This window comes from Grus americana, chromosome 20, assembly GCF_028858705.1.
Source record: "Grus americana isolate bGruAme1 chromosome 20, bGruAme1.mat, whole genome shotgun sequence".
Lineage (NCBI taxonomy): Eukaryota > Metazoa > Chordata > Aves > Gruiformes > Gruidae > Grus > Grus americana.
The window spans coordinates 10,250,602-10,274,400 of NC_072871.1; the positions used below are offsets into that span (position 1 = coordinate 10,250,602).

General features: G+C 35.9%; 1 protein-coding gene across 1 annotated transcript in view; it reads right to left on the reverse strand.

The window, feature by feature from the left end:
- Positions 1–23,799, reverse strand: part of QSOX2 (quiescin sulfhydryl oxidase 2) — a 28,926-nt gene continuing 5,127 nt past the window's right edge. The window contains exons 3-12 of the mRNA XM_054848856.1: positions 22,550–22,598; positions 21,312–21,417; positions 21,023–21,113; positions 18,514–18,659; positions 17,375–17,518; positions 15,053–15,182; positions 12,615–12,737; positions 11,292–11,442; positions 6,908–7,096; positions 1–4,352 (exon numbers count right to left, since the gene is read on the reverse strand). Coding sequence (XP_054704831.1) covers positions 3,802–4,352; positions 6,908–7,096; positions 11,292–11,442; positions 12,615–12,737; positions 15,053–15,182; positions 17,375–17,518; positions 18,514–18,659; positions 21,023–21,113; positions 21,312–21,417; positions 22,550–22,598 — 1,680 coding nt within the window. The 3' untranslated portion in view covers positions 1–3,801. The remainder of the gene's footprint in view (positions 4,353–6,907; positions 7,097–11,291; positions 11,443–12,614; positions 12,738–15,052; positions 15,183–17,374; positions 17,519–18,513; positions 18,660–21,022; positions 21,114–21,311; positions 21,418–22,549; positions 22,599–23,799) is intronic.

Consider the following 23,799-nt stretch of genomic DNA (forward strand, 5'->3'; position numbering starts at 1 on the left):
CCAAATGTTTGCCATTTATTTTAAACAAGCACATTAGTTTACAATTTAGTACAAAACAGTCACTTTTCCTCCCTAGAGAGGTATGAGACTGAGTAAAAAACCAAACCAAGCAAAACAGAATAGACTTGAAAATGTCAAGTTATTGAATTAAAATAAATAAAACATTTAAATTACTCAACTGTTATATTCACTATTTTCAACACCTCATACGCAATGCACAGACCTGGACAACACACCTTTTGTTAAGATGACAGTTCCCATCCAGTTCTGAGCTGGAGTAGCAGGATGGATACGCTGCTGGAAATTAAAAATTGAGAGTTCTCAGGAATAACTTCATTCGGTTTCTTTAGCACTTGAGCTTTTCTTTCTCTCCTGGCACATTCCACAGTACTCCTTTTATTTTCTCTGCAGGTTTAATATTTCCTCTTTAAAAACATCTGAAGAGTGAAGGTGGCTCCATGAATTACAAAGGGCCAAGAAATCCTTCTCGGAAATGCCTGCCACCACTACAGTATAATCCACAAATGAACGTGGCATTGCAGAAACTTCTGTGGTCCCACACAATACACCCACAAACCCGCCAGGACTAAGCAGATGGTGGTTCGAGGCAATTTTTAAAAAGGAAACACTTTCTTGTAACTCACCCACCGATAACGCACCATGACAAAGCAGCATCACACCTCACCCAGCAGATGTAATGCATCTTTACAGCCAGAGTACATAAGAGGATATAATTTGTCATTATAAAGATAGAAAATAGGAACAAGTAAACCAAGATTTACACAACTGATGTAACTGATAATTCCCAGATGAGGTCACTACTAGCAATTACAGTGAAAGCCACAGCCAGTTAGCTGGCAACAGCCTTAGAACACCGACACGGGTAATCAATATCCCCATTCCATGCTTTTACACTCTTAAACAAACCAACCAACCAAACCCAACCCACTGGAAGTTTGAGTATTGGTTCATTTTGTCATGTTTCCAGCAAGGTCAGAGCAACATGAAAGTTATGAAAAACCTTATTCCAAAACCACATTTGCTGCTGTTTTAATGGTAGAATCATCCCTACAAACCTTCAATGCCTTTTCTTTTCATACACAGATGGAAACAAGCAGAATGAGTCAAAGTTAACAAACTCAGGTCTATATACCTGGTAGAGTTCAAAGCAACAGCAGTAATGACTGATTTTCAACTTCAAAATGTGGGACAATACTGACGGAGGGAAATTTGGCCACAGAAACTGGCCAAATTCTTCAGATCCAATACTTGCTATGCTGCGGTTTCAGTTTTTTGGTGTTTCGGTGGTTTTCTTTGAGAAACTAAATGTCCTTGCTTCTTGGCTGATATCAACATCTCCCCAGAATAGCTCACTTAGAAGTTGTCTGATTTTCAAAACTAAATTTGAAAAGTCTGGCTTTTCCTCTGAACTAAACTCCTCCCGGGACCCCTCACTGGATTCCAGCACAAAGCAACCGAGGAGCCAGCCTGGACCACCTTCCACCACTGGGTCACTAGCATTCTAGTTACAAGTTTGTTTTACCATTCAAGCCCAGGTGCTATAAATATAGGGACTCCTAAATTCCTAAAGAAGAGAGACCCCCATGACAGCTCCTTGTGCCAGAGCTCCTGAATAGTGAGGGTCCTTAAAAAGCCCAGACTGCCATCACGTCGCAGAATTAGAGAAGATTCCATGTTAGACCACAGGCAGCAGCAGTTGTCCGCAGGTGCTCCCAGCCCCACAGAAGCCATGCCTGGCAGACGGCAGGACCTGGCCTCCAGCTTCGCGGAGAGCACGGAGTCAAGTTTCTCCCATTGGAGCAAGAGCCATCGAGTGCATACAATGAAGAGTGAAGAAACTGGCTTAGGAAAGCACAGATAATGCGCCTCTATGTACGTCAGACTCACAGTGCCATGTTAATGGAGACTTTATCTCTGACATGTTTACAATAACCACTGAAGGTTATTACTTTGTGTATACTATTTTGATAAACTTAAGGAACAAGGGACAGTACATCTTTGAAGCTCAATTTTCTTATTCCAATTGGAAGCTGCAGAAACTCGTGTCAGAAATGTTCAGTTTTGTGAACAAACCAGATTTATTATGAAAAAATATCCCTGTTGAGTTTTTGTGCTTTTAGACCATTCTCATTGCTAAGCTTTAAACTTTTTGTTCTAGGGCTTATGATGGAAATAAGAGGAGGAGACACTAACAGTATAAATACAATGAATTGGCCAGGGACTATTTATTCCTTCTCGCGTAACAGAAGAGCTAGCGAACGTTCAATTAAATTAAAAGTTGCAAATGTAGAATTGAAAGGAAAAGCCTTTTTATATAACATAATTAATCTGTAGAACTCACTGCCACAAGAAAACATTGAGGCCAAAACCTATTAGGATTAACTAAAGATTAGGTAATGGATAACTAGAACATGCTCAATTACATTGGATAGGATTATAAACTTCACTATCCAGGACGTGAATTATCCCCCACAGCTAGGATCAGAAAGGAACTCCTATTCTGAACGGTAATTTTATAACTGTTTTCATAGTTTCTTCTAACTGCTGCCAGCCAGGACCCCAGGCAGACCCATAAAGGCAACTGCTGTATTCCCAATTGCTGCCACATCCCAGAACAGAGCAGCTCTCGGACTTAACCATTAGTTAAACCCTCCCTGAGCCAAACAGAGCAGCATTCCAGCAGAAGGGCAAGAGAGATGGGCTGTTCTTCTAAGTACAGACAACTTCAGAGCTAGCAGGGGATACTCTCTGTGAGCTCAGAACTGGAAGTACCAAGTGAAGCGTTTATGCCACCTCACAGGAAGAAAAATTACTATATTGCAACAGAGATGTGTAAATTTGTTCTGGCATGTAAATCTCACTATCCTTCACTAAAATCAGTGTTTCCCTTTACTGGAGTTCATCAGAATTGGCTTCTGTCTGGATAACACAATAATTACTCAGCTACTTTTCTGGTTCATAAATGAATGAGGCGAGTTATCTAATGCTCCATCAACACATCCAACAGAGAAGCAAGTAAAGCACTGGGTCTGAGTCTGCCTTTGCTTACATCTAAACTCCATTAAAATAGATGACAGCATTAGCAACCAGAATTAGGCTGCTTATTGAGATACAAACTGCCCCAAAACTCTCATCCTAGCAGAGACATACACATCCTTGGCTGGAACACATGGGAGAATGGAAGACTTATGTGAACACATAATGCTTTCTATTTTAAATATGCAGTGGAAATAATATTTGAGAAAGTCACATAGGTTTAGAATTGATTTAATCAGAATAGAACTCTTGTTTCCTGAAGAAAAAAAAAAATCAGAATTCTTGCTTCTCCAAATGAAGCATCCAAGGTAACAGCATAACTGTTCAGTACTCTGGTAGGTAAAATCAGCTCTGGATAAATAAAAAAAACCCCAACAACTGACTTAAAGAACACAAGACAATATCCAATTTCCTTCTAAACCCAGGCACAGCTGATTGCATAATGTAATGTTTACTCTGAAAATGAGTAAAGGACGTAGGTGGTTAAGTCACGGAAAAATCTTAACTGAAAAATGCAATGCTTACTTCAGTGGACATTTTATGATAGCACTATGTGCCTCAGTTAAGGATTAGGGTTCTTACGGGCGAACTCTGTATTAAACTAGAACACTTGTGAAATGACTTGGGCAGAAAGGGGTTTTAAAGAAGGAATACTGTATATAAAATCCCTGATCATAAATATTAAAGCTGTATCTGGTCCTGAACAGCCACACACAATGAAAACTTTGTTTCTGATTTAAACTTCTATACAGATGAACGATAATACTTCACTTTCCACCGTTTCGATCTCATTCGGAAAAAAAAGTACATTATCATTAAAAATAAGGATGACGCTACATACAGTATGACACATAGACTCATGTCTAAGTTTGAAAATCCAATCCCTAAGAAAGACACAGCCTGCTTTGTCTCTTTAAGGTTAGCCGACTCAACTGCGCTTTTACCACTATCTTTGACAGGTCCATGATTTGCTATTATCTTATCTAACACCTTAGATTCTGAATCTAGTACGTTTTCTTTATCCTGGATCTTATTTTCTCTGTTTCCACTTGGTTTCTTCAGTAGGCTTTTGTCTTTCAGCTCCCTTGTATCTCCCTGTTCAGTTTCACTGGAGTCAGTCTGGCTTTCAGTATATTTATATACAATATTTTCACTGTTATAGTGATACTTCATGAACTGTAAAACTTGGGCTTCATTCCAGCTGTGTAATCCTTTAATTTCTTCATGACAAGCAGGACAAATGTCTGGAGTTGGCCACTGAACTTTGGGAAATTTTGGATCTTCAGTCAAATCACCTAATTGGGAGGAGAAAAACAAAAATATCAGAAGTGAATGAACTAGGAAAGCTGAACCATCAGACACTTCACTGGAAACCAGAGAGAGCATTTTCTACTTAGAAATAGTGAGGCTGGCAAAAAACCCCCCACAGCACAATAATGTTGGTATTAAACTGAAGACAATCATGAACAAATTTAGGAATTCATAACTGATGCATGCATAAGGACACTTATGTTCCAAAGTATTGCTTCCTCTTTCAAAATACAAACACAAAATCATAATTATGTTCCTTTTCTCTCAGTAATAGCTGTAGCGTTCAAATTCTAATACAAGATACTACAATTGCTATAGTTTTAGAAGGCAGGAAAACACCACCATCTGGGCCTTTCAGGAGTTAACTTGAATTACGGTTCAAAACAAACTGCTCTCGGGCACTCACTACTCTAATCCTGAAGCTTGGTTTGCAGCAAGCCATTTCAAGGCCAAAGACTTGCAGATATTTTCATGTTTCTATATTGTGAACCATTCCATCCTAAGCTTGCTTTTTCATAGCTTGCATTATTACTATAGCAAACTATTTTCAGTACTTTAAAACCCATTACCATATTTAAGATGTATTTTTCAGCTTGCTTTTCAACATTTAAACATACAATGCTGTTTTGAACCAGACCCAATTTTAACATTCCAGTTGCTCATGGCTGTGGATGAACACTGTAGCTAGTGTTGCATTTTGCTCTAAAAAATAACATCTTAGAATGTGGATAGAGATAATTTTTAGAACAAAAATTTCTACCTAGTAAAAAAACCTAATTTATTTCACTGATCGTTATTAGTACACAAATGCTTAAAATATTTCAGAAGTAAATATACATTCTTATTTTACTATTTTTTCCTTTCTAAAGGCAGGAAACTTCCCCATGATTTTGAACAAAGTATTGTTTAGGAATTCAAAGGATGCTTAAAAATACTTGTGTGTCTGATATTTACAAGAGAGTAAGTGTGCCTTTCAGGTATCTTAAGTACAGATCACCCAGTAACCAATTTGTTTCAGTAGAGAAAGCAGAAACAAAACATCTTACACTAAGATTACAAACAGATATCTTGCTGTTCTTCATGTCTTCCTGCCCAAAAGAAGAATGCTCTAAGTTCTGTACATTCTAGAGCCACAGGAAATAATTAAATAGGGCAGAGCCACATACAGCAATCTCATGACCCACACCTGAAGGCTGTGTTTCCATTGACCAGTCACACATCCTTTCTCACTGAAAGCTCTATATATTTTACCAGAAATACCAGCGCAGCTTTTAGGAATTAAAATAAGTCATTGTCCCAAAGAGAAATTCTAGTAAACTTAAAAAGCATAATTTAACATTATTATTTATTCCAGTTATGTTTATACTTCTTACTAAAAGGGTATTTTAGCTGGCTGTTGCATCATCTAAATCAATATCCATACGAGTTTTCCAATAACTTAATGTTCTAAATAAGTATATTGCTCCATTACTTAGCAACTTCAAGTTAACAAGACGACTTTTTTCCTGTGTTCAACCTGGCAATAGTAACAAACATTAGGGGATGTTTTTATTTAATACCTCGTCATTTACTTTTTTCTCCTTGGAGAAAGGAGACAAACTGTTTACGCTCACAACAGTATTTAATACTTCATAAATCTAGGGAATTCAGCATAACCATAATATAAACACAATATAGCATATTTAAATTGTAACTAATGCTACATTACACAGATCCATAACAGCAGACAGGGATTAAGTGCAAAGAGAAACCAATTTTCTTTAGTGCTTTAGTTACTTGATATCCCCATAACAGAACGGATTAAATACAACCAGTATTTTAATGGTACTTTTAGTCTAACTGAAAACATAGCAATCTAGCAGGGGAACAGATTTTCTTCATACAGTAATTTTATTTTATTCGGTTGCTGATCTGCTAATAGTTTAGGCTCTTTTATCCTGAGAAAGTCTCCCGTTCAATTATCATCATTTTCTACACAGCATCTCTCCAGAACAAAATGAAGACAGGTTTTAAACATCTATTTAAACTGTTACAGAAAGAAATTTAATTATTTTTTATCCACTGGTAAGTAGCTGAACTGTATTGCTCCTTTTTGAAAAGGCTTCAATTTTTACTTTGGAAAGATCCCCTCATCAAGCAACAGGTGAAATCTCAGAAGAAACAGTATCTTTGAGAATGATGATGTTTTTTCATTATATATCATAAGAGATAACTATGTTACTGGAGGATAGTGTATTTCTTACTCATGCAAATGTTAGTGTGTTGGTCTTTATAGTTGATTGGGATGCTCGAGGTTTTGCTCTATACACAAGTAACCTTTCTTGTACGCCCATGCAAATGCAGAGTTAGTCTTCTAAAGTCAGTATTTAATAAAGGAATGTCAAGCTGGAACTGTTTCTGTTGTTTCTAAACTCGTGTTACACAGGCTAATTTGCATATCTCTCTGTTCAAATACAAACCCCATTGTATAAAAGGCCAGAGCCTTGTCTTTCAGACACAGGTACCTTTGGTGGGTTTTCCAAAGCAAGGTCTTCCATACCTGCTAGCCTGTTATTCACCACGTTGTGTTTCTGCCAGAGCCAGAGAACAGCTTTGTCTAAGGTTTTAACAGAATCCATGGACTCTTTAGCCATTTCTTCAAAATGCTGAGCACAAGCCTTGCATCCAAAAAAGTGGTGAATGTATCTCCGCATGATCTGAAGTACTACCTGGGGATTGTCTTCAAGACCTAGGAAGACAGATGAAAGATACATTTAGCATCACCTGAACAAATGTAGCTTCAACATAGGCACTTTAACGAACATAGAAGTGAACTGTGGGAAAAGGAAAGGAAATGTTGCTACCTTCTTGCTCCATGCAAATTTACACCTCCACTTCAGAGATAAGAAACTAGCCACTTATAATTTAAAGATAGACATAGCATATGTGCCGTCAAACAGAACCTATACATCAGGAGTCACAAAGATATTAGAGGGATTAAAAGCTCCACACAGTTCTTAGAATAAATACTCCTCCCCAACAAAATACATATATAATATTGTCACTAAGTAGTTGAGGTGAGACATTTAGAAATCAAATTATTTAGCAATAAATAAAGTAGAGTTGAAAGTGATCTCAAACAGTACATTTCAAAACAGTACGTTTTATCTGGGATATCAGACAACTACAAAGGAATTATTTCAAACACACTAAGGTTCAAAAAGTGCCAGGTGAGCAACAGTGTTACTAAAAATGTAAAGTAGCTATTTAGACCAATACATACTAACAGATTTAGTCTATACAATTGTGTTCAAAGTTACCCTGAACAACACATTAAAATAAGATTTAAAAGTCAAGTGTTCTTTACAGCAAAATATCTCCTTTCAAAGAATATCTTACGATTGGGGGGGGACACACGACACAAACTTAGTTAAATGAAAATCAGGCATTAATATTTGTTTTCAGAGGCCCCTTTGAATACATTTTGAAATTGTTAAAACATGCAAAGTCCATGCTGTCTATACTTCACACAGTTCTTCTGGAAGTAGAGATTTTCTCCAATATCTTGCCCAATAACTAAACGAATATTTACATTATGCATTCACCATTACATTTATGCTCAGGTACTAAAGTTATGGTGACCTTGCTGCTGAAAAAACAAGAGTCAAAAACCCTCTGGTAAGTATTTCACAAGGTGCCTGTGATATCTGTTTGTTACTCCATAACTCTGAGGTATTACTGAATACCAGAATCTCATTACAGTTTTTAATTCCATGGCTTTTTTGGCAGGCACTGAATGCATACATACAATAGCTACTTAGCAACATTTGAACTTTCAAGAATAACTCTGGAATTCCTCCAAAAATAAACACATCCTTTCTGTAACATTCACATTTTTTACATTGAAGATAATGCAAAAGAATAATTATTTTATTCAGATGTAAGAGAAGGTCTTTACAGATGGAGAACTTTGTCCTGGGCCTTTATTGTGACAGCAGGTAGTCCCTACATCTATAAGTGGCTTGAAAACCTGATATAATTCGTTGAAATCCTAATGGTTTCATCTCCGTCTCACAGATTTTCTGATTCATGCTTAATTGACCCAGTAAATTATGCCAAAATGTATTTCCAAATGTACTATACGTTATCACAAACATGCACTTGTCAAACGAAACACATTTTATGACGCAGATTGATCAAATTACTGACTCCTGCAGTTGAACACTTCTACCACGAGTAATTTACAATGCAGGTTTTGTAGGTTCTGTAATAAAGGATTATGGTGCTTTGCTCACTGTCCTGTTCTGGTAGTGAATAACAAACAGTTTGGTAGCACATATGCCCTCTGTACATGCATTGTTTCTTGGAGAAAAAAAAATCCTCAACAAAATCTATTCAAAGCTATGACAGTACTTATCTGTTATGTATATAAGAAATGCATGAAGATTGCCATGAACACCTTTATTTAGAACAACAACATTATATTCTTAAACCTGGCAGAAAAAAAAAGAGTCTTTAAAGCCAAAAAGAAATCATAAAAAGCAAACAATCTCTACTCAGACATTCAATATCTGTGATTGAATAGGCATCTATAAATAAAAGCTATGAGATTAAAGCAGATTAAATTAGAGTATTAAAAGAAAGACTGAAAAATAATTTTGGAAAGTTGAAACGAATTTGAGGCAAAACAGTTTTACCATGTATACTAAAATATGTATTTAGAAAAAACCCACAATAAACACAACAAAAGTAACTACTAGCAAACAACCTCTTTATGGAGGAAAAGAGACTCACACACAAATTTAATTATATCTGTTCTCCTGTGTAATGCTATGCTTTTGAAAATTCATTTTGTGGGGTGGTCTTTCGAATTCAGCAACAGATAAAAAATAATTCAGATAATTTTTTTAAAAACCCACAAGCCTGTCTTATTCACACCAATAGATCCTATTACCTAAAACCATGTTTCATAGAATTAAGCATGCTCAGGACTAGATTTCTACAATGATTTTATACACCCTCTGATGTGAGCAGTTCTGTTCAGAGTTCCTTTGGATTCCCTTATGCTGATCCCACTGCAGATTCAAATTACACCATTCAACAGCAGAACACGTCAAATATAAACCAATAAAAACATTATATCAAGAAAGCAAGCTCACACTGACTGCAAAGCTCTGCAAGTAGAGGAAACTATCAAGAAAAATACAGCTGCTTTAAAAAGAAAACAAACAATTGCAAAATGGCTCATTTTGTTTGTTTTTCTTTTATCAGCCCAGAGATGAATCTTCTATTAACATCTGCCATGTATCATCGTGTAATCCTCCTTTTCTCTTTCCTCCCAAACTACTGCAATTCAGGGTAACCCTAATCTTTAAAGTGGACAAGAACCATAAAACCCTACCTGTGGTGGGAAGGATTAGGGAGTACATCATGCTTTTTAGTAGATGGGATTTAAACAAGCAATAAGGAGAGGAAAACCTCCCAAGACATAATCCGACAGTCTCAGACTGACCCAATTCTTTCGCCATAAGAAGTGATCATCACATATCTGTCCCGATTTAAATCGATGGTTAAGTGTGCCAAAGAGTTCTCAGGTTCTACAATGTATTTTTAACTTCAGAACAACTAGAGCTCACACTTGAAACATGCAAGCGATTTAAGATGCAATTTTGTGTAGTTAAGAACATTTTTACATTTAATTAGAACACTTTTGGCAACTGGGACAAACAGGAAAATTTAACTTTTGCATGATCCTGTTGAACACCAAATAAATACCCAAACTCACCAGGCAGAGTACAGTACTAAATTAAAGGGATTCAACCTACTGTCCCATGAATAACAAACGAAACAAGACAAAACAAAAATCAACAATAGGATGATTAGCTATCAAAAAAACCCCCCAAACAACAACCCTATTCTGCCAGATATTCAATACTAAGAACTGAGAGATTTTCCCTGTGATTGCAAGTAATGCTGGACAAACGTTATGTGTCCATAATTTGAAATAATCAAATTAATTTCTTTGTAACATACAATCACCAACTGACAAATTAAAAATTTCTGAGTTTTATGCTCTAGTAACAGTCCATCTAGCATCCTTATATTCCTTGGAAAAGACATTAAAAAGGTTTTATATGAAAACTAAATAGAACTATAACCAAACAAAGCACTGTCCTGGCAAGAATAAAAACATACAAAGGCTAGTATTTTAGCATTAGTAACTCTATTTCCATTGTATGAGGAAAATAGATTATATATCCAGCACGTTTCTTAAATAGCAATCATCACCAGAATATTAACAACCTGCCTCACAAGATGCTGCAAGTCTAAAAATAAGCAATTTTACAGAGTGCTTGCAAAGTAGTATACCACTGCACAGATTAATGGTCACTAGGCACATTCAGCTGAAAAAAACCCCGAACAGTCATAACATACGGTATTTAAGAAGTAACATTACACAAGGATTGGCTAATGGTTGTACATCTTTTATAGCTACTAAACTGTACAGTTAAATCTCATTCTTCTCAAATTAAATTAACAGTTCAACCTCAGGTAACCTGAACAATCTTCATCCCTCTTCAGGTAGTTCAAAATTTCTTTGTTTGAAATTGTCTCCTTTTTCAGCTTTATTGCTGAAGGCAATCACATCTCTACAGATATTTACAACCACATCTTTAAGGCCACATACTTTATTTACCACATTTCTAAGCAAGGACAAACTGACCCGCTTTCCTTCAAAGTCTTCCTGCTGCCGCAAAGCTACGCTCTGACCTCTGCTGGTAAAAACCTGAAAGCTAAGCCTCAAAAGCCACTGTCCTCCACCAATGCGCTAGTTGAGTATTTATGCAGAAAAAAATGTGCTCTAATCACTTTTTCTATTGCATAGCAGAACTGCTGCACATATTTGTCTTGTTCCTCAAGCGTCTCACATAACTGCTGCTTACCTGTATTTAGCAAAGCTTTTGGTCGCAGTGCAGCTTGAACAGTTAGGGTATGGAACAGCTTCCAAAGGGAACAGGTGTAACCTCTCAGCTCTGGTCTGCTGCCCTGACATCCGACCCACTGAACTTTCTTAGTGAGAAATATCCCAGAAATCTGAAAAAAATATGTATTTAAGATATAAAGAGCTCTGGGACCTAAATTCACTACTGAACATAACAGCAGTCACAGTTGATCCTACCTTGAAGTTGAGGTGATCCAAGGATAAAGAACAGTAAATGACTCTGCACTTGTTGCTAATGAATTCATGCTTAGGGCAAACAAATTTTAAACTTTTAACAATCCTTAAATCTGAGCTACTCTGAGGCACCATTATAAAACTCATGCCTCTTATGAACATATTACATGATGTACAATGTATAGTCTCTGATGTTAAACCTACTAAAATGCACATCACAAATGTCTAATTAGTCTGACAGAACACATTAAGTAGCTTAACTTGTAAAGAGTTTTTTAAGCACAGTATGAACACAACACACACAACAAATAGTACTGTAAACTGACAGAGTTAGTTTCCCTGGGCACATGAAAAATTCCCTATCACTCAGCAAGATCTACATGAATTACAGTGATAAAGTCTTAACAGGCTCAGATGTAGAATTCATTATTATTTCTTCTTAAAACAAAACCACTACTTACTAATTATAACTAAAATCCAGTGCAAGATTTTAGTTTCTGAGACCTATCTCTCTGTTTCCTGAGACACACCGGAGGTTTCGAAATTTCAGATAGAATCCCATTTCACAGGAAGAAAGACTCATTTTAACTTCTGTACAAAGACGGCCCTATCACAGGGCATTACCAAAGCGAGATGGGATTCCTAGCAAGGCATTTACTGTGTCAGGAAATTAAGGAGTATTTTGGGAAACTCTTCAGGAATAATGCCCATTTCAATGGGTAAATTTCCCATCGCTTAAACTCTGACCTTCAAGACAATCCTGCTGATATAGCAGGCACAGCAAGCAAAAGCAACTCAAGAATTTCTGCTGGGAATCTTGTGTCATTTGAAGCTAACATTAGGGAACGTACACATGTTAGCAACTGCTTGGTCATTATAAAACTGAGACAGGATTGTGTATTTCAATTCTCTCATTTCAATTCCTTCATGTGGATTTTTTTTCTGGTAATGATTTCACTTTATTTTCATTTTAACCTTCTTATAACTCCATTATGACTGAGGGACCATCAGTAAGTGATGTCTTAGATTTATATAGAATCTTATCCTTTTCTAAAGCTGTATTTTATGCTGGAAACTAGTAACAGCTTACCCGCATTTTGTTGTTGACCAGATCTAGGATAGCATCATAAGGGATTTTGTCTAATGGAAGGCTCACCAGCCACTCCTGCAAGGTCTCTAACAACTTTACCACAGGCTGACGGCCAGGAAAAAGCTGAGGGGAAAAAAAAAAGAAGAAAATACTCATATTTTAAAGCACAAATCTCATTAGCAGCAAGACACTTTTATTTTTATCTAAATGTGTTTTTCCTGTCTTTAAAATGCTTCAGATTTTATTTGGTTATGAGCAAATTAATTACTTGTTCTGCTTCCAGTAAAAAGCCATCTCACACTAACTTTTGCTTACAAAATTTAACAAGTTGCATGCACAAAATGCTAACCAGTCAAATGGAGCTACTCAGCCTCTGTAGCAGGCAGAACTGCTACAGAATAACTTCTGAAAGATTACGTAGAATTTCTCATTAAGGTGATTCAGCTCAGTAAGGAACAAAAGACCTAAGTGAATAGAGAGGCTGAAACCCTTCTCACTTTTAGAAGATTAATTACAAAAATTAGTTCTTATAAAATATTTGTTCAGATTTCTGTAAATGTAGGTGATGTTGGTTATCTAGAAGGGCATTTTCCTTTTCATACGTGTAATAGCAGTTTCCAAATTGATTTGGAAATAATGACTTCCTTAATTTCAACTTAAAGAAGTCAGAATCTGGCAGATGAGTGTGAGGAACTGTAAATCAGTAGTAATGCCATTATTTTACACTAGAAATGGTATCTTGCTTTAGTGATGGCTGTAATTACTATAGAATTAAGTAGCGTATGCATACCATTCTCTAAGTACCCTTCCAGAGGGAGCAGTATTTCAACAGATGGGGAAATAAAGTCCCTGTATCCACTACATTAAATACATAAAGCAAATTATGACAGAACATGCTATACATATGCTAGTCATCCTGCAGCCGTTGTCCAAGTATTGATAGTATCTCTAATTCACAGACCTCTAAGTTGATACCATGCAAATCTAATGGACAGGAACTCCCTTCTGCTAATTGTCTGTATTGTATCTAACACCAGGGGCCGTGTGCATTGTTCGGGTTCAGAGACAACTCTTAAATAGTCTGTATATAACCAGCACACATCTGGACCACTACTGTATACTATAATTAAATTTACTCCTGTGGGAGTCCCAGAATACCATGCATTACCATCTAAAAGACAATAGTATCTCAGGTAGGTATCAGTCCCATTAAGGATTCAAAAACCAACGGACTTCTGCACTGATTGCCAAAACCCCCTAATTCTACAACAATGAAAATTCCCCATGTAGGGAACCAGAGACGTTGTGACTTAGGATTTATCATCGCTATAAATGCTGTTACATAGGAGGATATTATAAAAAGTTTCCTAACAAAACCACCCGAGAATCATGAATGAGAACTACGAGGAAAGCGTTCCACAACCAGAGGATGCAAATAAAGGACAGCGGTCCCCACTTGTGCAATGGCAGTCTGGAGATGAGCATGCAACCAAGAGAGAGCATTCCCCATTTATGCACTAATAAGCAAACGACATCAGCTGGCCAGGAGCCATCAGGAAGACCAGAGGATGTTTTAGGGATAATATGATGGAAAGATTACCACTACACTTTCTTAAAGAAATGAGGCCAGCTAGAGATTTCTGACCTCTGATGGCCGCGGGGGGGCAAGAAGCTGTCTGTCTGATTTTCAGATAAATCCAGATATTTGGAAATAGTTCATATAGGCCTTATTATTCCCTTAAACAGATATTGATTCACTTTATTTAAAATAAAAGTGTTAGCTGCTCAGTAAGTAAATATAAAGTGACATTATAATGTCAGCCTACTGAAATGACCAAAGTTAGTTTATTTCAATTGTTTTTCAAGTCATATCACATTATATTACATATATTGTCTCTTCACTCAAATGTAATATAAGCATCTTTTTTTAATACTCAATTATATTTAATACCTCAATTATTTTTAAATACTCAATTAACTTCAATACCTCAATTATATTAAAAATTTAGACAGAAGTTACTAATATCTCTAAATAGAACACCATTTGTCAAGTAAGCCCTAATGAAATCCAAAAATCAAAAATGAAAAACAAAGGGTTTTAATCCCACTCAGTTACAATAGCTACTTATCCTGAAAATCTGATAAATGGACTATATTTACAGTGTTTGTTCAATATGCTGCAGACTACTTAAGCTTTATTTAATTTTGAGCCCACTAAGATTAAATTAAAATGCATTTCAACCCTATAAGTATGTCAGAATGGCATACAATAACTCAAAAATAACATTTAAAGAAACCCACGAAACTATTTTTTAAGCTAGTGAGGAAACATATATTTAAACATTCTGAAAGACATTTTGAGAGACTTATGTCACATAATAAATTTTATGTTAGACTCACTTTATTCTTACAAATAATCAAAGACTAGAAGTGTATACCTTGGCAGAGACGGTAACAAAATCCTTGAAGGTCTTTAGCTCAGCTCCCTCAAGTGTCTTGTGCGTAGCAAGCTCTACCCTGAGCAGGTAATGCAATCCCGATTCAAGGTCAGCCATGTACAGCTTAGATCTGAAACACACATATATAATGTTATAAAGTGGCAGGTTTCTTTCGCTCATTTTCTCACCAGTCATGAAGGTAAAATTGATATATAGGAGGTGTCATTATAACCTCAACATTTGCCACTCCACAATGATTGCATATATCCTACACCAGTATGGGAAGACACGGCAGTTACTTCAGGTGTGGGGTATGGTGAATGTCAAGTTCAATGAGTTTCACTGTACTCTCTTCAAAGAGTAATTTTAGGTCATTTTGTTCAGTTTAGACAAGTGAAGCATAACCACATACAAGCATTTCTTTTATACTTGACTAAACTTTTTGTCTCCCAGCCAGTTTTACCTTGTAATGAAATTATAACCCTGACATTGTGAGCAAGGAAATAGCTAGTGTAAAGAAATTATAGCTTCTCCTCAGGACTGACCACAAATAGAAAAATTATATGCTATGAAAAAAGGGAGACTTGTTGAACAAAAGTAGATTATACACAGAGCAGGAGTGCAAACAAGACTGAAAAAGGTCAACGTTGGAAAGGACTGAATCTAGAAATCCTCTCCCAAATACAGTAGTTTTACTGTAGGTTCTTTGCATACAAGTTTAACAGTTAATTTTAATCACACCAGCTCTTAAGACAGACAGAATTAGGTACCTTGACAGGTACAAGTAAAACATGGCAAACAAATCAAGGATTTTAAGAGTTCCTTTTCACAATCAAATATCTTCATAACAACAAAAAAAACACTTTCCAAAGTACAAATGCACCAAGTAAACCATCTACCTTTCAGTGCTTTCAAAGTACGAACTTTAGACAGTATAACAGAGAGCAATGTAAGCGAACAAACTGAAGTTCACATAGTCAATAGAGTAAACATTCTTGTAAGAGTTCAGCAGCACTATTGCTTTTAGAAACAAATAGAATTAAAAACCCAATCACTCAAGAAACTGGTTGGCCCCACCTCCTAAATAACATGCAGGAAATAACATATTAAAATACAGAAAAATCTATATTCTTAACAACTCAAACTACAGACTTATTCTGAATGTATCTCCTTAATTAATAATGTACTCACTTAAAATTTAAAAAACAGCAAAATTCTGCTTCAAGTTTCTTAAGTAAAGAGACATCCATGTGAATGCATGAGGTTCTCCCAAAGAATCCTATTTAGAAGATACTGGGACTGGAGATTCGTATCATCAAGATTTTGTCTTCCTGGAAAGCAGCTCAATTTAACTAAATTGTTTTGATAACAGAATGTTCCATATAAAACATTTTATAATAGTCATTGAATGAAGATGACACTAAAAGTGTCCATGAAAGGAAAATAAGTACAAAATGAAGCGCTCAGTCCTACATCTTTTCCATCTAAAGATGCGGAGGGATTATCTCTCTGCAAAGCCTTTGCATCCTTCTCTCAAAGAGGGAAAGAGAGTGAAGATAAACCTTACCGGATTTTGTATGATAAACATCTTTTACAGTGACTTTTGTATTTTCTACTATATTTGCATTTGACAAGCACTTTTTAGTGGGCGCCACTTCACTAGTATACACACAGAGAATTCTCGTTTTCTACAAAAATATTACAGCTTGTTATTTTACTATTGATTTTTTCATCGACACTGGTTACTTGCTGAAGTTTTCCAACAATTCACATCAGTGATCTGTACGCTTCAGGTAATGGGTGATGAGTGCTTGGTATTTTTAAGTCATCTAAGTATTTAACAATACTTTCAGAGAAAAAAAAAACCCACATTCCTTCCACAGCAGTGCACATGCTTGCTGCTAAAAACCTAATACTAGCAGCCCTCAATTTCACCTCTGAATTGTTTGAAACGCTGCTCACAATTGTAAAGAAGTTGTAACCTTGATGCTGGAAGGGAACTGATTCACAAATGTTATCTGAATATACTGAGAAATGGAAAAAGTTGAAGCAATAGCTGAAAGCATTATGGCTTCGATGCCATAATTTCTCCAGTATTAAGCACAAATGCCTTTCATTTTACTCAGCAGAAGAATACAGATCATTCAGTAGTGACCAGCCTATTCGACTCAAGGTGCATCACCTGGGATGGAATGAAGTAAAATTTTGAACTGCACTAGGATTTTATAATAAATTACAGCACAGCTTTCCACACGGCAAGAAAAAACTGCAAGCAAATTTTAATAGCCAAGCATTGATCTGAAAATGGAGGGTATCACTTACTTATCAAACTCTTTCCACACTTTGATTTCTGTACTCTTCTCTTTGTTTTCTTGAACAGGTAGCTGAAGTGGCAAAAGAAGTTTTTTTCTTACACCTGGCAGTGACTTTAAATATGAAGAAAAGAAAGACCGTAGAGGCTTCAAACTGCATATAAATGGACAAAGTAAAGATTACTTTTAATCTCAGACTAAGTGAAAATCCAAAGTAAATTAGTGTATTTATAAAATAAGATATTCACTCCGGTTTATGTTTTACAGCCCTAGTACAACATGTTATGTTTTGATACAAAGTGAAATGAAATAACGTTCAATTTAGTAATAGTAGTAACAATCATTTGGATTAGTGGTTTGAAATTCTGTTCAAAACAAGAACATATCAGGTTCATCAAAATGTCAGTTTGCCTTACACAGGCAATTGTCACATGGAACAAGTATTTTGACTTAGAAGCAAGTTTTTTTAAGAACTTTGATGCTTCATTAATTATTTTTCCACTTTTATTCCAAAATGTTTTCCTTTCAGAAGTACCATAGCAATATGTTAAAGCTATAAATAGGCAAGTGCTAAGCAAAAGTAATATTAGCTCTCTCATTAAAAAAAGAGGTAACAATATTAAATGGTTCATTAAGAACAACCAGCTCATTGCTCTCAGAATATGAAACTCCGTGTAACAAACATTGGCTTAGAGCTTTTATTTCCAGTTAGAAACACTACTTCAAATCATCTACTAACAAGTGAGTTTTGTCAGCAGTATAAACTTAGTTTTGTAGTCAAAGACCACAAGGGTTATAGTTAGCCACCACACCATTTTGACTAATAGTCGCTACTATACGATGAAATCCAACTTCCACTGGCATAACCCATGTCTGTTTATTACCAGCACTCACAAAGAGTAAACAAGACCACCAGATTATTTAATAATTGCTGGAGAGTGCTCAAGACAGGCAATTTTCAAACACGAAGAAAAGGAAGACACAACTTCAGTCAGTACAATGTAGTGATCACATGCCAAGACATAATGTCATTATATACATGAAAAAGAAGGTTATAGAATAACTTATTTTGTATGAAAGCAAGCTATAGAAACTGTTTTTATAGCTTAAGTGAACCTCCCCATATTCCTCAGACAAATAACTACTTACATGTTAATTAATCCATGGGACCCATTTGGATACACCAGATAGCATGAAGGGACCGAGGTAATACCAAGTTTCTCGAGAAAAGTCTTATCAAAATTCAACGCTCTCTTTACGACGATATTTTCATACTGAATCAAGTCTAAAATAACCTGGATAATGAAAAGATGACATGAATTATACATTGTTCAAGGAATATCCAATCTTGTAGGACAAGACATATAAGTAAGTGAAGTGCATCATCCTTTAAGAGTATCATTAAGTTGTTCACCAAGGAAGTACATCTACGAGTATCCTGTGGATGCTAAATTTCAGTTAAAGAAGATTTATTCTTCTCTGGAAATTATTTACTCCTATCTTCCTTTTTTTTTCCTTGGTCTGTGCTGATCTTTTCCCTCTGAAGTCTAACATCTGAAGAAAACATGACAACAAAATGTCCTCATAAACCTCAAAATCGCCCAGAGGATATTCCACAGGCACCAACAGGTCTATGGTTTATGTTATATAAGAGTCTAAAGGCAAGATTTCAGGTAGTGAAGAAACATTAGTCCCACCACTTTACAGCATTCTGATGTCCAAGTCCATGACTTCAAAAAGGATTAAGGGCTTCACAGGAGTTAAGGCTTTGCCTGGCAAGCCGAGCCAAATCAAGCTGTATCTGTTCAGTTCTTCTCGTTTACCAAGCCCACAGCAGAGACTCCATACAGGAACACATGCCTATATCTCATGAATTCCAGTTCACAGTCCAGGATCTTAGCTCAAACCAATCTTCATCAGTTGTTTAAACCTGGTGCTGGCTTTTGCACCAGAGCATCTGGGAGTGGGCACAAATTTCTTTGCAAGGCGTAAAATTCAGCGAAGGGTGGAGGAGGCAGCAGGGGGTGGTAACATCAGGATGCCTCAAAGATTTCCCAGGACTCTACTATCAAAATTCTTTGCCAACTACAGCCAAAGCTGCACCTACTAATACGACGACTTGGTTATAAGTAATGAAAATTTGCCCTTTAAAAAAAAAGTTTAAATACTCATTTCTTCTCTTAAATCCTTGAAAATCCCACTGCTACAGCCATCCCCTTTTGCCATGCTAGTGACCACACTCCTCACATCCTTCCATTAGCCTATGCTCTTACGCTACCATTTCAAATGTTCCATTCTTAACTACAAAACCTTCCATGCTTCTGAGACTTCTTACATTTCTACTTGTCATTCTTTTACTTTTACCCCTCTCTGACTCTTCTATATCTTTTTCCTAGTGTTTCACAGTTTCCACTATACTTTTCCTTTTCAGGTGATTATTCTTCTTTGCTATGTTTTCCCTCACTTTCAAACTTGTAATTTAAGAGACCCTTCCTTCCTTCCATCCAGCAGTGATAAATGCATGGCCTTCCTTTCTTCAGCTGTTGTGACTTCTATTAAGTTTGTCCATATTGTTTTATACTGTAAATCTGAAAACAATGTTATTTTCTACTTCACTAAACTATTCTATAAAGCTAAAATACTACATAACATTAGCAAATATTTTTTCTTCTGAAAGCAGACTCCACTTTCTGTTAATCAGATGACACTCAGTCTTTCCCTATAGCAGCAGGTAATAAAATTAAAGTGAGTGTGATAAAAAGCTGAAGAACTTTATAATCATCACATCTCTTCTCTTCAGTAATGCCCACTTATATCAAGACAGCAGCTTCCAGAAAACGAACGTCTGGAAGCAGCCTGCTTCTCAAAGTGATTCTCACTTTTGGCAGCACACTCTCCTCCACTTCTGCAACTGGGCCATCTCAGCATCAAATCGAATTACAAATGTTTCACAGACATTGGATGTTTCTACACAGATTATGCCTAGATAATTATGCAATTTATTTTCTTTACTTATCCTAGATCTTGGCAGGAAAAGAAAAGTAACAGTTGTCTAAGCTAACAGCAGGCTCATTAGGTGGTAAAATGATGCCAAATCAAATATTTTATTGAGGGGGTGGGGGAAGCAAAAAACCAAAGACTTCTACTTCCTCAGTGCCTCAGAGCTGTGAAAATAATTTTATGCTATCATCTTAATTCAGAATGTAATTTCCTAAACCCTATATGTGAAGAAAGAGAACCAGAGAATTTAGATTACTATAAACAGTTGAAATCACAAAAGCTGCCCAGAAGAATGAATATTATGAATGGTTTTCTAGCAGTAACAAAAAACAGTAACATAATCTGACAATATTTTTGTTGTGATCTTCTAAATCTTGAAAGAAAAAAGAATTGTGCTAACAATGAAACTGATAAATTAATCTTCTACTAAAACATGAATGGAAGAGGTTAACACAACATCCCATTCATTTGTAAACAAGTTCCTCTGTGTGACTAAATACAACAGCCCTATATAATTCCTTAACTTTGTGATATCTCACAAGCTGCCCTTTATGACCCTTTAATTCAGTCCTATAATCAGAAATTTTGTTGCTTGGCTAAATAACATATAATTGAGCTGTGTTATGATAACATTCACTCACTATAAGTCATACATTACCTCTCGACCAACATAGGAGTTATTACTTTCAAACACAATGGCAGTATAACGACGGCTGTTCTTGTCAAAAAGAGAAGTAATATCACTGGACCTTTTAAGAAAAGAAAAGCTATTTAGCACAGGTAGAATGCAATACACCCATTGTTATTGATGGAACTTCCTTTTAAAATGTCATAGCAGAACTGACAATAAGAAAAAAAAGCTTACTTCATCTTTAAGAGGACCTTCTACATTTAATTTAAATAACACAGTAAGCATACACCAGCTGTATTTTAAACAAGGAACTTACGAAACCGGATCCAATGGTGGGCAAGCAGGCGGTCTGAACTCTTGGGAATGGTTCTGTAAGAAGTCAATCATCATCTGACGAACTGTTTGCAGCTCTCGATCTGCTCCTGCTGAGTACAGGTTACAAAAAAAACACTTCACAAAACCAGGGAAAAATGACTCACATGCAGGTCTTCATACATTCTCTTGCTTTTCTGTGTCAGTTTTTTGTTTTAAATTTGGACTTAAAACCAGAATGCAATTTGGCTGAAGAACAGGGACTACAGATTTAGTTGTAGGATTTCATTTTAATGTTGAGATGAGATCATATTTAAAAGCTGTCATCCCACCCCAAAATTAATAAAACTTTAAGACTTTTCCAAATCTAACCATCTGCCTGCCTTGCTGATTTTCTCTTCAAACAATGCTTCATTCTAAATCTGTGCTCATTGTCACAATAGATGGTGTGGGCAACTTCAGTAGCTTTTTTGGAATAAGGATATTCATCATGCATGATGATGCACCGCCAAGGTGCACCATTCTTAACAAATGGTCCAGGTGGCGTTACAAAGCCACATAGCAATATGGGGAAATATTTTATTTTTCTTTAAAAGAAATAGATTAAAAATCAGAAAATCTCACAAATGCCAAAAAATAACAGGTACAGCTATGGTCTGCTTTTACATGAAGGGTTAATGGTGCAGGTGGTCTCTCTTCTGACCTCTGGCCTTTTAAATGTTAATCCATTGAAAAAGACAACACTACTTTTGTCCCCAGACAAACCACCTCAAGCTGTGATCCTGTCAAACACACAGGATAAGCCTGTTTTCAGTTAGTCAACATCTAAATGGGGGTTCTCCCTGTGAGATTCAGGATGCCTGGAAAGTGGCTGACAGATCAAAAAGCAGCAGAGTCAGGATTGAGCAAATTGGATCTCAGCTGATGAGGTGTGTGATGGAAAAAAGGAATTTTAAAAAAAATTATCTAGCCATTTGTGAAAATTAAGAACTACATTTCAAAAAAATGAGGAATGTGAGCCCTAAGTTCTTGAACAAGCGTTTTGCCTGTCTAAAATTCTGCCTGACACTCCATTTTCATCACAGTACTTGTAATATCATATCTTAAAGAGCTATTTAGTGTCCATCCCATCTCTAGCTGTCTAAACTAATAGACAGGCAAAGGAATTTTGCTTATTGTGTGACACATTCCTGGCTGATAGGATAAATTCTTTAGGGATTTCTTACAGTAGGATATTCTTACCTTTGTAATTTTCTCCAGTAGTAAACTGCTTTGTAAATGCTTTGAAGTACTATGTGGGAGAAAAAAATAATAGTATTGCTTTGAAAATAACTCACTCTATAAGATAAAAGCTGTTTAGAAACAAAAATGGCTTTCAAGAATTTTTACTTTTTACAGCCCTAATTACAAGACATTCTTATCTGTTCAGAAGACAGTTTTCCCTCTTAGCCTATGACTTCCAAAGACCTACTTCTCAACTATACAAGGGTAGCTCATAGGTACCAGATATACAATAAAGCCAACTTTTAGAGGAAAAACACCACAATGCATAATTCAATACCATATATTGATCCATTACTGCAAACATTAACCCAAACATGAATTAACTGATTACCAAATCAGTATGTATACACTTAGAACACTTCACATTTTCTCAACTCCCTCCAGTGGTTAAATAGGATATATAATGGAGCTTGACTGCCTTCTGCTATAAAAAATAAAACAGATAAAAATTCAGTGTCTAATAAAGAGTGCATTCCAATTTACACCCAAAACTTTAAAGATTAAAAAAAGAGAATATTTTCTTTCTATCAGGATAGAACAACATAAATTCTACAGTGAAACGTCTCCTGTTCCCTCTCCTGTCCTACCAAACACAGTTTACTCAATTGTCTCAATCAAGTTCTGCTTACGCTTACAGTCAATAATGTGATTATACTGATTGACAAAGACAGAGAAGTTAAAAATTGCACTTAGACCTGCAGATGAACAATGGTAGATACTTTTGGCAAATGCGAACTCCCTTTTAAAAGCCAGTTTAAGTAAATTATGAAATTAATTAGAAAAACAGCAAAGGATCAACCAAGGGTAAATTTTTAATTAGAGCTCTGGTCATGAAATCAGCTGATTTCATTATGCAATTTCAATGTATTACCTTTACTTTCACATACCAAAACAAAAAACACTATTAATAATCATGAATATTTGAATTTGAAAAATATTTCTACATATTGTTATTATGTAACGAGTATATCACAACTAGATATCATATAAATGTAACAACACAGCACTTTCTAGAATGGTATCTTCTTTCAATAAGAATTTTTCAGACTCAGAACTGAGGACTGAATTACTCCTATAAATAACTGCACCCACTATTGCATTCAGCAAAAAGAACTTGAATTAATCTTTTATCAACCCTGCAGCTTTCTCACCAAAAGCAAAGAAAAAGTCCAGCTAGTTACAGAAAAGAACAGCTAGTTACACGTAAT